This window comes from Periplaneta americana, chromosome 2 (genome assembly GCF_040183065.1).
Source record: "Periplaneta americana isolate PAMFEO1 chromosome 2, P.americana_PAMFEO1_priV1, whole genome shotgun sequence".
NCBI classification, from domain to species: Eukaryota; Metazoa; Arthropoda; class Insecta; order Blattodea; family Blattidae; genus Periplaneta; species Periplaneta americana.
Genome location: NC_091118.1, coordinates 57,469,188 through 57,486,869, shown reverse-complemented (window position 1 = coordinate 57,486,869; position 17,682 = coordinate 57,469,188). Strand labels below are relative to the sequence as shown.

Sequence of the window (17,682 nt, the reverse complement as noted above, 5' to 3'; positions counted from 1 at the left end):
AAGATACTACTACTACTACTACTACTACTACTACTACTACTACTACTACTACTACTATTACTACTACTACTATTATTATTATTATTATTATTATTACTATTGCTACTATTCTTACTGCTACTACTACTACTAGACTTACTAATACTACTACTACTACTACTGCTATTACTACTGCTATTACTACTACTATTACTATTATTACTAGTTTTACTACTACTACTATTATTACTACTACTAGGCCTAATACTACTACTACTACTACTACTACTACTTCTACTATTACTACTACTCCTACTACTACTACTTTTACTACTACTATTATTACTACTACTCCTACTGCTACTACTCCTACTACTACTTCTGGGCCTACTACTGCTACTACTACCACTACTACTACTTCTACTACTACTACTACTACTACTACTACTACTACTACTACTTCTAGGCCTACTACTCCTACTACTACTACTACTACTGCTACTACTACTTTTACTACTACTACTATTACTACTACTACTATTACTACTACTACTACTTCTAGGCCTACTACTCCTACTACTACTTCTGGGCCTACTACTGTTACTACTACCACTACTACTACTTCTACTACTACTACTACTACTACTTCTACTACTTCTAGGCCTACTACTCCTACTACTACTGCTACTACTACTTTTACTACTACTACTATTACTACTACTACTTCTAGGCCTACTACTCCTACTACTACTTCTGGGCCTACTACTGCTACTACTACCACTACTACTACTTTTACTACTACTACTACTACTTCTAGGCCTACTACTCCAACTACTACTACTACTACTACTACTGCTGCTACTACTACTATTGTTACTACTCCTACTGCTACTACTCGTACTACTACAACAACTACTACTATTATTATTACTACTCCTACTGCTACAACTCCTACTCCTACTACTACTACTACTACTACTCCTACTACTATATACTGCCAATATACTACTACTACTATTACAACTACTACCATTACTACGACTACTAACCCCATTCCTACTACTATTATTTCTATTTACTACTATTTTCTTTCTACTCTTTCTTCGCTATATTTTTCTCTCTTTTTCCCATCCTATCTGCTTTCATTTCCCGTTCTTCTTGTATTTTCTGCGTAACTGTGAGGGGAAAGTGATCGATTTCATACTTTAAGTACGTCCATTTTCTTCCTTAAGTTAGAGTTCTTTTAAATTAGTTAAAATATCTTTATAACAATGTTTGTTTGTGATTTGTATATGAATCCTTTGTTGTGTTTTGCTTACTTTTTATTTCCCACTGATAATAATAATTTCTTATAATCTTCGTTACTTGGAATTTATGCAAGTAGTAATGATGTGATATTCAGTTCTTCCCTAGCAAACCTTTCAGCTCAGTTCACATGGGATTAATCAGCCTTGTGGGCTTTAAAGGCAACAACTTTTATCACTTTCACTATGCTGCCATCTAGCGACTGCAGAAGAAGTCATGTTATAACTCTCATTTCAATTGTATGGAGTATCTATACTTCCATCTGGCGATCATTACCAATCGACAGTGGCGATCCTGGTTGTTCCTCTCTTTTATATGTTTCTGTTTAGTAACATGGGAATGGCCAATCTGATATATATTATGTGATCAGGACTTTTAGTGTTAGACCAATAATTTATATTCCTTTGAATTTACTTTACAGGAGGCTGGAACAGAACTCCATTACAGAGATTCCACATAAGGCGTTTGCCCCTTACAAAAGGATGAGCAGAATGTAAGTAACACATCCTTATTATTGTTGTTATTATTGTTACTATTATTATTGCTTTTATTGAATATTATCTAATAACTAGATCTGGGATTTTAGCGCACTAAAAATGTATGTTCAGGCACCAAAAATAAGCTTATCAAATGATAAAATAGGCACATCAAATGCTATAACAGGGAAAAATTTATTAATACTAAGAAACAAAAGTTATGGCATCAAAATAAATACAACACTTTCACTCACTATAATGTACTTTGTTGTACATATCAGTAAACTTCTGCAAATTGTCCATGCTCAAGCTGTGTCTTTTGTTAGACAATATGATATCAATGCATCTAGAAAACTTTGGAAAAAATGTAAAATGTGCATTAGAGAGCATGGTCGACAATTCCAGCACTTACAAGTTAAGGTATTAAATTGCACCTGCAATGTAATGTACCAAGTCTCGAAAATTTATTTCCGATAGCTGACGTGCTGAATCACCGCTAAACAGGCCTATGAAACTTTTCAAACAGTGACGTACTAGGGGAAACCTGTTTTCAGGCGTACACCCGTTGCTATGCAGTAATGTATCTTTCGTGTGTTTGGCCCAGGATGTCATAATATTGACGCGTGATTTGTAATAGTGCTCTTATAACAAATATGTGAATATATCTCAGTGGCCGACATTTTTTGATTCGCGAGTCAACCCCTTAATACACAAGCAGGATGGACGGTAATGCATGATTTTCTTCCCTCCTCTTTGCCATAACTTGCTCATTCAAAGTTACACAATCTTCAGGCGAACACGACAGAATGAGTTATAAAATAAAAAAGAATTTCGCGTATGACAGACAAACTTCTCGTTGCTCAGTTAAAATTCGCTACATGTAACTTGACTCCTATTTTTAATGAGTTACAGAGGTGTGAAAATTATTAGAATAATCTTAATTTTAAAGGTTTTTTAATAGTTCCTTCACAAATATTAATTGAAGTGATGAATATTGGTATATATTACTATACTGATGTGGGATATATTTACTACTAACAATGCCGGAAAGCATTGTTGTACATTGGTGTTTTTCTTATTTTGCAATTGTTATGGGAATTCAGAAATTATTATATTATGTTGGCGGAATTGGGAACATAAAAAATTATATGCACAAAACAGATGTATACGTTCATTTGAACCTTCACAACAATGTAAACGCAAAGAACAATTTGTTTAAAGCATTTCTTAATTAATTTTTTATGTTTTCAATTCCGCCAACATAATATAATAATTTCTGAATTCCCATAACAATTGTAAAATAAGAAAAATACCAATGTACAACAATGCTTTCCGGCATTGTTAGTAGTAAATATATCCTACATCAGTATAGTAATATTATATATCAATATTCATCAATTCAATTAATATTTGTGAAGGAACTATTAAAAAACTTTTAAAATTAAGATTATTCTAATAATTTTCACACCTCTGTAATTACACGTCTATCATAGGCTAATGTTTAAATTGTGTATAAAATAATACAAAAAATAAATCAAACCATACAAAAACAAAAACGAATAAGAAATTAACAAAAATATTTAGAGATATAAACTTAATTGAACATTTTCTGAGTTTGGGTAGGGTGACTGCACCATTAGTCAGTCTGTTAACAGTACTATAATACATTAGAGTAGCTTCTGATCGGAAAACCATTTAACATTATTTCCTTTATTAATCACCATTACAAACAAATAGTCTAGTTTTGAAATTTCACATAACATAGCATTATAACTACACTTTTTGGACTAAAAATAATAGATTCTCCTAGTAGTAACAAATTCTCCAGTATTCGGCCACATAAATCCAGTGTCCAGCCAGTTTGAAACCAGTACTCAGCCTCTAAACCAAATTTAGGTTAAATTCAATTTTACTGTTAGAATATGATAAAATAAACATTATACATGTTCTTTCATTATACAGTATTACAAAAAAAATTAGAAGGAATGACAGAAGGCATTTCTGAGGTAGACACTATTGAAACAATATTCCTTTTATAAAAAAAAATCAGCAAAATATAATATAAATTTAGCTTCCCTTAAGAAAAGGTTGCCAGATTTGACAAAGCGTACTACATATAATTTGGAAACACACCTGAAAGGTAAAATGATATACATTTGAAACACTTAGGGAATCGAATATACAAAATGTCAGAAAAATTTACACCTAAGTAGCGTTTGTGCTCATTTACAGTTAAGAAAGGGGGGGGGGGGGGTAATCATCAGATAGGTTAGAATGATTGGAATGCCATATACCGCGAGAAAAATAATAGTACGGATTTATTGGCATTGATATCTAAACCAATGAATAGCCATCGGTTAAGATAACTTGAAATTTCCATTATCACTCCCATACAAATGATTTCTCAATATATGAATCGATCCTTTGAGGGAACTAATGACTATTTCCTTCACAATGCTGTATGTTAGGCCCAGTTGACAGTGAAATTCTTTACTCTCTGGAATATCATATGGCAATGCATTAAGCTCAGTACATTTGAAATGAAACCAGTTTGAACAATTATCACACCCAATATTTTTCAAATCTTCATCTTCAACGTCACTAATAAGTTCATCATTACAAGCAGTACACAGTTGCCTTAAATAATTGTCCTCTTCATGAGATTCATCATCTGGATCAGTATTTGCATCTGAGATGAATGTAGATTTCCTTTCTTTGTCTTTGCTATTTTTCATAAGAGATTTTCGATTCTCCCTCTCCTCTTTTCTCTGTTGTTTTAATTTTGTTTCCTCGATTTTGGTCAAGTTCTTTTTATGGAAGAACTCACGTCATGCTGCTGATGAAATAGTACATGGAACTCTCTCTTTAACATGTCGTTCCTTTTTTGTATTTGATAAGGGACCTGGCCAGAACAGATGCTCTTCAAAATTTTGTCCCTCTTGCAATGTCCCTTACCAATATTTAAATTATTTTGCCGAATCTCAAGCAAAGCTTCCACTAACGCCCTCTCTTCATATTGGTGAATCGATCGTTTCACCTTTTTAGTTGAAAACATTTTTATTTACAGGCCTATCTGTAAAATGTATATTTAGGAAGTAAGTTGTAGGTAACTTCTCATGAGTTCTACACTATTATTATTACACTAGCCGTACCCGTGCGCTCCGCTACACCTGTTAGAAATAAATATAAAGTAATTACTTAATTAAAATAGGACGTTTGATCCAGGGAACAACTTTTACAACAGCGCAAGATAATCTGCTTCGCTCATTACCCAATTTTTTTTGCATTGCATTTATTGCATATATATTTTATGTATTTTAACACGATTCAATTGAGCATAGTTAAAATTTGAATTATAAAATACTGAATTGCTAAGCTAACGTACTATTACTGCATACTAAATCAATACACTCTCGTTGTTCGTTAATTCTCTGAGATTAAAATGAGTGTACATAAATATTATTTTAAGAAATACAGAAAACGAATGTAAAAAATAGCCTATCAAATTTTCTGTGCATAAGAAGCTATTTTAATCTTACCTGTCCTCGATTTACTCAGACGTTACTGTAATAACATTATAGCATTATGTCCATCTAGAGAAACTACACTTTCCAATGGTGAAATAATAATTAATTATAGCTACAAATCGGTTAATTTAGCTTCTGATATTACTTCATACAAACACAGAAACATTCTCTGTAGGCTATGTTTAATAGCTTTCGATTGTTGATGTCCAAGGCCCCTGTTTCGATTGTTGTTGTCCAAGGCCCCTTATAGACGAAGTCATTATTTTGTTCTTAATTCATTGCACCGTCTTAGATGGCGTTATTTTAATTTTAAAACTCATTTATCTCATTAAATATCAGTCCTATCAAAATTTTGTAAAGAATAAAACTTATCGGAAATCATTTTTAAAGAAACTTTTGTTATGTAACATTTTCCACAAAAGTCAATAATAAGCGAGATATTTCGATTTATTTAATTCAGGCCCCCTTATAACCCGCCTTTTAAATAAAGTATTTTGAATGCCATATAGCCTAAAATCTAAGTTACAACGAACTTAATTTATATTCCAATTTTCATATAAATCGGTTCAGCCATTATCGCGTGAAAAGGTAACAAACATACAGACTGACATACAAACAAAAATTTCAAAAAAGCGATTTTCGGTTTCAGGGTGGTTAATTATATATGTTAGGACCAATTATTTTTGGAAAATCGAAGATTACCGGAAAAATGTCGGCTACAGATGTATTATTAGTATAGATTATTTTATTTAGATTTTAATATTTGAGTTGGTGGCTTACTATAGGTTAATCAAGATACCAGTAGTCAGCCTATGTGTCTTACTAGGCTGACTACTGGGTTTTATGTATTTAAACCAAAATACCATGGTCGAGGGCAGGACAAAGAATGGCAGAGTACTGGTGAACCAAACGGAACATGTACATATTCTTTGATGTACTTATTTTTTTCATAATTATGCCAAGATGGCTGACTACTGGGAGGTGGCTGACAATAGGGTGAACTACCCTATGTACTAGAGATGAACAAAACTAACTGCCGCTCTCGCTCGCTATGTTCGTTGCATTTGTCTTTCGAGTCTCGTCTCGTCATTTTCTTGCGCTTCGAGTCTTGCTAATTACTCTCGAAATAGTATTTGGTCGGCGTGGAAAGATTTCGTAACTTTGAATAACATACATCATTGAAATAAATAACATTATAAATGTTTAAATGAGACAAAAAGACAAAACAGAACAGTATCTTAGTTATCAAAATGTTCTGGCTCCATTATATCACATTTCATATTACCTATGGTTATATAAATAGAAAAAAAAAACAATTCTCAAATAAATTTGCATTTCTAAGAAACATAAAACATAACGTTAATATCTTCTTACTTGAGATTGCACACTTGATCTCAAACATATGAAAAGAAAATTCCTCGCCTTTTAATAAGGGCCTAGTAATTAAATAAAGACTGGGGAACGGATTATTATACACTGAAAAGTAGAGACGATGTTTCAAATAGGCTACTTGATTCTTTATACATATATAACAGTTGCCAAAGTAGATAAAAGTTCAGTCAGGTATAAACAACTGTGGCGATTCAAGGCCGCTTGACGTTCGGGACTTCGGGAGTGATCTATCTCGGCGTCTCGAAACACTCACAAGCAGTCTTTACGTCAACGACCTCACGTATAGAACATTGTCGTCCTGGTTTTCGGCTTTGCGGGGGCTGTTAGTCTTGCTTTCTCGATCGTTGTTCATCTCTAGTATGTACACTGCCCGTTTCTGCGCATGCAAAACTTACAATAGTGAAGGTATTCCGCGACTTCTCCTCTTATATCTCTCTCCTTCCATTTTCCCCATTGCTGTGTTTTGCGGGCTGTATTTCATATGACGTCATGTTTGTCATCTATAGCTCTTTAACCGTTCACAATTAGAGATATGTCTATACGAATATATTTTTTCATGACTGTTCTAAAAATCATCTCCTAATGTTATGATCTTCATTGGCGGATTACTCTATACATATACTGTTATATAAACTACAGGGACATCATTTTATTTTTACTAACATTTCTAATATTAACCTGGCTATACCTTTGGATTAAACAGAAACAGCGTTTTCTACCCCCTTCCACGACTGGAGTTCTATGATACTAGCGTAAAATGCAAACAAATCACTTTACTAGGTACAGGAGGGAAGAAAAGTAGTTAATCAATTTACGTAAAGTAGGAAATATCGCGATTTTGAATTTGATAATTTTCATTAGGTTTTTCTTTAATCAAAATACAGGACAGTATTAACAATAAGTGTTTTTACTCACGAAATTAACTATCCATGTGGACGTATTCATTATGCAGTGTACATTATACTGTCTACAGCACATTAGCGTACAATATAGAGAATGAAGTTAAATTGCAAAATTATCATAATATAGATATTTAAACACAATTTTGAAAATGGTGGCCGTTCATTTCGATAAAGGCTCCAGTTCTTTTTTTGCATATTTTCGCGCTATAGACTATTGTACTTAATTTCAATTACCAGTTTCGTCCTTCGTACTAGTAACTCATGTTCAAATATTTCTGTACCAACTCTATAAAAGAGTACCTTACGTACTGTAAATTCAATTTCACTTCTGCCCGATCCGAAAACATAAAATTACTCAGACATGCTATCTACTGTCCGTCCAAGAGTTTTGTCGTAGGGTTGTAGAAAGGAGGGAAATAACGTGACAATTAACGAGACCCTTTTATTTAAGTTATTTTAAACAGTTGTATAATATTACGTAGACGTCCAATGCCTAACAGAAATTAATGCTTTCAGAAAAGAGCTAAGAGAGCCCAGCCACTTGCCTTTACAGAGGGCCAGCAGAAGCGGGTGGGGGAAACCAGGATGCGATGTAGGCAAACGGATGATAGTATCTGTGCAAAAATATGATTCAATATTGAAAGCTCTTTCGTCACTGGAGAACTCGAACATATTTCTGAAACATACTATACTCACTCAGTACTGTTTGTGTTTACTATGACCTTAAGGCGACTTTGACTGTATACGGTTGGTTCTGTTGTGGAGAACGATTGGAAGTTTACTAGTAGAGGGGGTGGGAGTGAAGTACATTCAAAATCTCAGGTACAATAAAAATTGAAGTAAAAATAAAATGATGTCCCTGTGTATGCGCCGAAAATATATCAAGAGTAAAGTAAGGCATGATCGCTTATAACGGGCAGACTACAAAGGTACAGTTTAACTTAAGCTTTCGTATCAGCACTGGAATGATATGGTGTGACCTGAAGTATTTTATAGCTTTTTTCACCTCAGCAAAGACGCGGCACTCGTTTAACGGGAGGATGAATGGAACAATGTGTCCTTTCAAAACACTGCCGGTCGCCAAAAACTGATCACACCACTTCTTTATAGTCGGAAGGTCCTTATTGTAAACACGACGAAAGTTTCGTTGCTCTTGAATAATAGATTTTGTTTCTGCATATCACCACACAGTCTGTGCACGCTTGTTTGGAATCTCAATTTTAGAAACAATCTATTGTTGGTGCGCCACTATGACTATTGCGCGCACTACAACATTACCACATAAACTTTTTGAGTTTCTGCTTCTGCTCCTTCCGGCATCACAGCTGTACAATCTGAGATGTAAAAGTTATAGCCTTTCAAAATGTGAGTCTCATTGTGGACACGGTTTATTTCATAACGTGATAATTTATCACATGGTTGACAACGCTGCATCACATGACATTTTGCCCGGGACCTTCTTGTTCGTAGCCATTTGGCATATTAATCTCAATTACCGGCCTCCAAAATACATATACAGGGTGTAAGGGGTATAAATCCCATTATTTTAACAGATGGTTGTTCATTATTTATTTATATATTTATTTATTTATTTATTTATTCATTCATTCATTCATTCATTTATAGCGCTGGCCTTCTATGCCCAAGGTTGCGGGTTCGATCCCGGGCCAGGTCGATGGCATTTAAGTGTGCTTAAATGCGACAGGCTCATGTCAGTAGATTTACTGGCATGTAAAAGAACTCCTGCGGGACAAAATTCCGGCACATCCGGCGACGCTGATATAACCTCTGCAGTTGCGAGCGTCGTTAAATAAATCATAACATTTAACATTTATTTATTTATTTATTTATTTATTTATTTATTTATTTATTTATTTATTTATTTATTCTGATGTAGTTAAGGCCATCAGGCCTTCTCTTCCACAACACATGTCATAAGGAAGAAAAAATGTCCTCACAATTTTTTCTAATTGCATTATTTAATTAATTATTAAAGTTTACAATATTAGATGTTTGGCAACGTTGCTGGATGAGGAGAAAGGAGTTTACAAGTATACAGTACAGCTCAAGCGGATACAAACATACCGGTACAAAAGAGATACTCTGTTCTAATGCAGGGGCGGGCCGTTATTTACATAAAACGAACAGCAAATACAAACTTTCAATCTCGTTAATAGAACTTTATAGTAGATTTCCATTTTATTTAAAAATATTGGCAATATTGGTCCATTTCTTTATTGTACGTCTAAAAAATAAACAATAATTGTTTACTGCACAAGATCACACGAACTTTTTTTTTAATGCAACATTTTAATCTCTCCCGCTTCCATAAAGAGTACCATTTTTAAAGAAATTTGTGTTTGTGTGATTTTCGAAACGGGGTAAGAGACTCCTAGTTTCTAATAATCGTTGAGAAACCGTTACAAAAGTTCGCCGATTAGGTAACCTTCATTGCGGAAAACATTGACGGTACATCTTCTTGCCTCACTTGAATCACGACGACTTTCTTCATAAATTAATAACATATGATATTCCTAAACTGTGAATGACATTGTAAGTTGTTTATCGAATACCCTGTACTGAACTGTTATACGCTCGGCTGTAGAGCTATGGACAGGGAGCTTGAACTCAGCTGACTCGTACTTACGTCTGTGCAGAGTACTGCCAGCTGAACACGTTGCCACGTGTCTCACGCCAGAATATTAACAAATTTAAGCATTGCTTTTTATTTAATTTCACGAAAACGTAATAGAACACACAAATATTTACTTCAACTAATATTAACTCTTTGCTAGATTTATCTACTGATGTAATTGTTTTCGTGATTTTACTAACAATATAAGCAGTATAACGCGAATAAAATAAGAGAAGAAATATTTTTTTCTGAGAAAACTATCAAGTTTTGACCCTATGTTGTATGGACATTTTTTGATCCTATGGACCGTCTCCGACGACTATGAAAAGGACGGCACTTATACTCCTTACATCCTATATAGTACGTAAGTTCATGATCTCACCTTTAACAAGAGGATATAGACCAGCATTGTGATGGAATGATCGACAGTTTATATGCCTTTAAAAATAGCGAGAAGAATGAGAACATCCAGAACTGACGTCAGGAATGTGGAAGTTTGGCATTTTAACAAACCACAGATTTCTTTATAACCAAGTTATTATTGGAGTTATTGTGCAAACATACATACCAACGTAAGCTAGATACATAAATTTACGTCGATTATTTCCTAATTTTAGATACTCAGTCATTCTAATTGAATTCCAGACTGCAAATCAGCATTCTAGTTTTGTTCCTAATTGTGTAGGACACAATATTAAAAGTAAGTATGTAGGCGAAAATAATAAAATTATAAACCATATTAGATTTAAAAGTCTAATCCTGACTCCAAGTGAAATCAAATTTTTGATAGGCGAGTCTGCTTTTCAGAGGCCCGGATTCGATCCTCAGTCTGGTTGTGATGGTGTTTGTAGTGGAAAAATCAGACGTTGTTAAGGGTGTTTCTTAGGTTACATCCGTGTATCTCTTTCATTCCACCAATATACTCTCCATCTCGTTTTGTTTCGCCTATCATCTATAATAATTAAAAATTGGCTGAGAGTAATTCATGGGTTGTGTTGACTAAAGATTTAAGTGGTTGGGGCTTAGGGTTCTGTGTTTTATCAGGTTGTCTTCTGAAATTACGGCTTATATCTGTCAGTGCGTAGCACGATGGCCGACCTGTCAGCATCGGATTCTCGAATGCCACCCAGGCCACATGAAGCGTTCAGAGCTAAACTGGATCAAGTCCATGAAACGTAGTTTTGAGATAATAGTTAACTTGCTTTAGTGGATTATCTAATTTTACTAGCAATAATTTTATTGCTCCATTCTCAAATTCTAGATTTATAAAATATAAACAATTGTGATGTTAATTGATGCAACGCTTTGGTGACTTGATCCACTATGGCTCAGAACATCGTGAACAAATAATCTGAGCCAAAAGTGACTGGTGTCATCTACCGGCGAATGCTTGGAATTAAGACTTGATCCATTACGGCTCGGAAAAGATCCAACTTCAGATAATCAGAAAATGAATTAAACTTAATTTATGAAAATTTGTGATTTGATCCACTTTAGCTCTGAACGCCTGACATGTCGAACTGGAGCAGTCGTTGCATATACCGCATATACAGAGTGGATGGTAATCTCTGCACCAAAATGAAACTAGAAATAGATCGTGAGGAGAGGTTTGAAAAATCTAAATAATGTTTTTTTCTAAAATTCTAACATTCACCATTTTAGACGAAATCGTTACGTTTATATGAAACATTTCGCACCAAACGAACGCCTTGGTGTATTTAGCGAAAGGTCCCGAGTTCAATACCCGGCCCGGAACAATGTTTCCCTTGAAATTATTCAAATCAGTTTCACAGTGAGTTATACCTGAAAGCTAGATTTGCATAATGCACGTCACTGTTCGTTAACAGAAAACAACAATTTAAGTGACAGAGAGTTTGTGTGCACTCAATGTTTGTTACTTGACGATTGTCAGCCCACTTTGAGATCTGTAGATATAAAAGGAGAAATTGAGTCGTGGTCTGGTAGAATTACTGGATAGCTCAGTTGGTAGAGCCTTGGTGTGTTTAGCCAAAGGTCTGGGTTCGATACCCGGCCCCGGAACAATTTTTCCCTTGAAAATATTCAAATCAGCTTCACAAAGAGTTATACCTGAAAGCTAGATTTGAAGTAGTGTTACTTTACTACAACTTTAAAATGTAAAGACACACACACACACACACACACACACACACACGTAATTGTCTCAATCCGCGTTTTATCAAAGTCCACGTGCTGAAAAGTTGCCTAGTTACGTTTACATCTCTCACTAACTAGATGACAGTTTTTGTGTAACATAATTTCATTTTCGACATATATTTGAAATACTTTAAAATGTCATACAGAATTTTCCAAAGACGAATGAAGAGAGAATGGAGAAAATGTTTCAGGAGATAATTTTGCCCTGAAGTACAGCATTATTTGAGTTATTTATTCACTCCAAATAAATCTTTTGTCCTGTATGCAAGTTTTCACTTTAAAATCATCCATATGCACACAACTATTTTTTTTTTTAATTTCTATGAGAAAATTGTATTAAAACTCATTAACATACTTCTACATTTTTTTTGCCTCATTTTGTTATTTCAAACTATATGGTATTATATAAGAAAGTTTTTTAATTTAAATATTTCAATATAAAGAAGAAGGAAATGTGTAGAACATAATTTAATAACGATTGCTGACGATTTCATCAACACACGCAGTCCATTAGATATCAACCTAATTTAATAACACATTGTTACAGTATTCTCTCAGGTCCCATTTTATATATCTGATGTTACTAAAATGTCTGTCACTGTTCGTTGATATCCAGAGATTATGAAGAAACAAAAGACTCACGTCTACCATTATTCCGCTGGTTTTTATTAGGTCAATGCCCCATGGAGACTGCTCGTGCCTGTTCAGTATCTGATAAAAGTCAGTTCATTATTGCAGGCTTACAAACATTGCTACAAAGCAATGCAAGGGATATTTTTGGATTTATTCCTTTTGCTGTTACATTTGTAGCTAAATTATGAATGTAATCATTAACGTCACGTAATCCTTCCGCCGACATATTGGGGCAATATCAGCCCGAGTTAAACCTTCCCTCGCTCGTTAATAATGGAAAGGAACAAACACTCTTGTAATCATCTCGTTCTGGTTAAATAGAAACGCATCTGAAAAACTGATCAAAATAATTGTGTGATTTTGAACCGACTTCGGAAGAGGTCAAGAAACTTAAGAAGTTATGCGTGTCAAATACATAATAATTTCTGAATTTGTGTATGTTTTATGCAGTTTTAACAAAGCTTATTACACATGTAAGACTTTTTCAGAACACCTCAGCGTCACAAGTTAGAATCCTAGAATCTAAAGATTAGACCTACAATAAAATAAATCAAATTCGATAGCCGACTCTACAGGATGATTATAAATCATTTTTACAGACCCTAATGAGAGATTGTAAAAAAGAAAAAAAAAACAAATACTTTTCAGTATTTACGTAGGGCATACATGCGTTGTAAAGCATCATCTCCCGGCAGAAAACACCACTTCATGAAATTACATTTATTAGAATAGCAGATATTGTACGCTAGCAGAAATAAAATTCTTGGAATTTTAAAATTTGAGGTCATGATTTTGTTTTATCTTTTTGTGAAAATCGGTCCTTTTAAAAATAACGTTATTTTTGTGAGAAATTTCGCGTTATTTTTAACGTTAGATGTAATATGCCTGTATCATTTTTACAGGTTTTCGATTATACTATAATATATTGAAGGATTTCTGGATTTTTAGAAACTTTTTTCAATAGTCTGTGTGGGAGAGGATTTTTCTTGCATTTAGGTCAATTATCGAAGGAGAACAGTATTGAACTTTTATAAAAGAACCATTTTTTCGTGATATTACGTAACTAAAATTGGTACAATCATAAAAAATACATTATTTTATAATAGCTAATTATCAAAAGAGAACATTGCCATAGTTTTCACATTATCTTCTTTCATATTGCAACGTAACGCTCAAGACTCCTCGGCAGGAAGAGAAGGAACATTCTCTGTCAACATTGACACACGGATACCAAACTTAATTAAGAGCTCTGCTACTAAATGTACTGCAACTGTCGAGGAAACTAGTCCGAACTTATACAATATTTACCTTTGTTCTTGAATTTAACTGTACACTGATGATCACTGAATCATTGTGATTTCCAAAGTACGTAATAGTCTTCGCCTAACACTAAGGTGTCCACCGCTGTGGAGTAACGGTTAGCATGCCTGACCGTGAAACGAGCGGGCCTGGGTTCAAATCCTGGTTGAGACAAGTTACCTGGTTGAGGTTTTTTCTGGAATTTTCCCTCACCCAGTAAGAGCAAATGCTGGACCCTGGATTCATTTCGCTGGCATTATCACCTTCATCTCATTCAGACGTTAGATAACGATATCAGTTGATTAAGCGTCGTAAAATAACCAATAAAACATTAAGGTCCGCATTATTCTGCATTATTCTTAATGATAAATTTCGGAATGAATTCTCGAGTGCAGAGAGAGTATGGTGGCGAAAAACTTCATTAAAATATAAAAAGAGGGCCAACTAAACACCGTGATTTCGCGTCATTTGTATAAAGTTGATAAATGTTTTGACAAATTCGCACTGTTGTTCGATTTCCTGTTATCTTGCAACACCAGGTTGCCTAAATCAAGTTAGATTCTTAATTAATCGACCTGGTGTACTGTATGGTCAATGTTCCGAAATCTGTGGAGCAAATCACAGATTTATACCAATCGTAATTGAAAGTATCTCAACAAACGGTTTTATTAACTGAATCCTAAAAATGAATGAATCATCAGATGACTGAAAGCAAGTAATGGTCTCTTAAACCAAATTATAGTAATTTAGCAATTACTTCTGATGAGAAAATTTAGTTAAATAATAACATTATCTTGTCAAGATAAAATTATTCACGTGAATAATTTTCTATCCCACAAATAATACCTCTAAGATGATTAATACTATTTTTATTTTTCTCTATTATATTTATATTATTTAATTCTATTAATTATTTCTCATATATTCCAATTAAATCATTAACAGGAAAAAAAATAATTAATATAAAAATTATAAATTGAAAATGATAAGTAATTTATTTTCAGTATTTGATCCATCAACAAGTATAATAAATTTATCCTTAAACTGAATCAGCACTATATTAGGATTATTTATTATTCCAATGAGTTACTGATTAATTCCATCACGACATTATATTTTATGAAACAAATTATTAATAAATTTACATAAAGAATTCAAAACATTGCTTGGAACAAGAAATACTTACAAAGGAGCTTCATTTATCTTTATTTCTTTATTTTCAATAATTATATTCAATAATTTCTTAGGTCTATTTCCATACATTTTTACTAGAACAAGCCATATAGTGTTAACATTATCTTTAGCATTACCACTTTGAGTTAGTTTTATATTATTTGGTTGAATTAATAATACTCAACATATATTTGCACACCTTGTACCACAAGGTACTCCCCCAATTCTATTACCATTTATAGTATGTATTGAAACAATCAGAAACATAATTCGACCTGGAACATTAGCAGTACGACTGGCTGCAAATGTAATTGCTGGACATCTACTATTAACTTTATTAGGAAACACAGGTCCATTTCTAAGTTATATAATATTAAGATTATTAATTATAACCCAAATTGCGCTACTAATTCTGGAATCCGCAGTAGCTATTATTCAGTCATATGTATTTGCAGTACTTAGTACTTTATATTCTAGAGAAGTAAATTAATGACAAGACACGCAAATCACCCATTCCATTTGGTTGATCAAAGCCCATGGCCATTAACTGGAGTTATTGGAGCAATAGTAACAATAACAGGTATAATTAAATGATTTCACCAATATAATCAAGAATTGTTAATAATCGGTATAACTATTATATTATTAACAATAATTCAATGATGACGAGATATTGTACGAGAAGGTACTTATCAAGGATTACATACGAAGATAGTAACGAAAGGTCTACGATGAGGTATAATTTTATTTATTATTTCAGAAGTATTCTTCTTCATTTCATGTTTCTGGGCATTCTTTCATAGAAGCTTATCTCCAACTATTGATATTGGTTCCTTATGACCCCCTATGGGAATTTACCCTTTCAATCCATTACAGATTCCACTATTAAATACAGCTATTTTATTAGCATCAGGAGTTACATCTTAAATTCAGTTTATAAACGTAATTACAATGCCTAAAACGGTTTCTTAAAAATTTCGCAATATATTTAATAAAGGTCTATTTTATCACAGGTCTCTCTAACTACAAGGCTGCTTTAGCTTTGATAATTTTGTCGCTTTCCAAGGTATTGTCTTGGATACACTTGCTGTTGAGCTGCTACGACTGAACGTCGTCCTCGTACCTCGATGCTTAAAATTTTCCCCGATGAATTGCGCGTTAACCCAAACGATACAGACAAATTCACGCTACAGGAGAGCAACCATTTTCCGTGTCAAAGGGTGTATATTTCAGTGGTATTAACGAAATTTGACTGGAGATTTATAAGTCACAAGTACATACAGTATATATATATATATATATATATATATATATATATATATATATATATATATGCAACGCGAAGACAACTATAGGGAACTTACACTTCGTTCCACAATGTCTGACAGGAGATATAACAGTAGTGGCTGAGAGGGGGGAAAGGATAATTGCTATTCAACCAATGACAGAGGTCTCATTCTACGCTAGTCTTGAAGTTGGAAGAAGGTACCGGGACATCACTTTATTTTTCCTTGAATTTTTATTGTGCCTGCATTTCTGAATTTGCTTGACTCCCACTCCTTTTACTAATGTTCTTGCTAACGTCGCCACACAAACTTACGGCCGCTGTTGCCAGCAGTGAAGTAAACAGTGCAGAGTACAGTGTGTTTCAGAAATGTGTTGCATTTTCTATAGAAGAAAGAGCTTATATTATTGAAGTTTATTTCCACACAGGTATGGTGTGTAGCATAATTGAATTGATCTGTGTGGACTGAGTAGAAGTGAAGATTAGAGTTACCGAAAGTATGGTACCCTACAATATGGTACGGTACTTAACAGCATTATTTAAACAAGAGTTTTATTTTACTGTTTGTAGGTATGAAGAACAATGATGTAAACTGGAATTACAATATAACCGAATGTAAACAACAGTTTTTTTTTCACGCTTTTCTGATTATATCATTACGGAATATTTTCGTAGGAAAGTCATTAATCTGGTAGATAAATTTAGAGCATCAGAGTGTACAGAAAGGAAGAAAAGTGTAAGATGGCCAACAAAGATGACAGATGATGCTAGAGAAAATATGCAGCGAAGTCCTAATAAGTCGGTCAAGAAGCTAGCTGTAGAAATTGGGGTTTCTTACGGAAGTGCTCACAAAATTCTCAGAAATAAATTAGGTTAGTAATATGCTGAATAAAGTAGACAT

General features: G+C 33.7%; 1 protein-coding gene across 2 annotated transcripts in view; it reads left to right on the top strand.

Moving 5' to 3' along the window:
- sli (slit guidance ligand) overlaps positions 1–17,682 on the top strand; it is a 799,923-nt gene that overhangs the window by 639,844 nt on the left and 142,397 nt on the right. For both annotated transcript variants that reach the window (XM_069817706.1, XM_069817697.1), the window contains exon 8: positions 1,706–1,777. In XM_069817706.1, the coding sequence (XP_069673807.1) occupies positions 1,706–1,777 (72 nt within the window). The remainder of the gene's footprint in view (positions 1–1,705; positions 1,778–17,682) is intronic.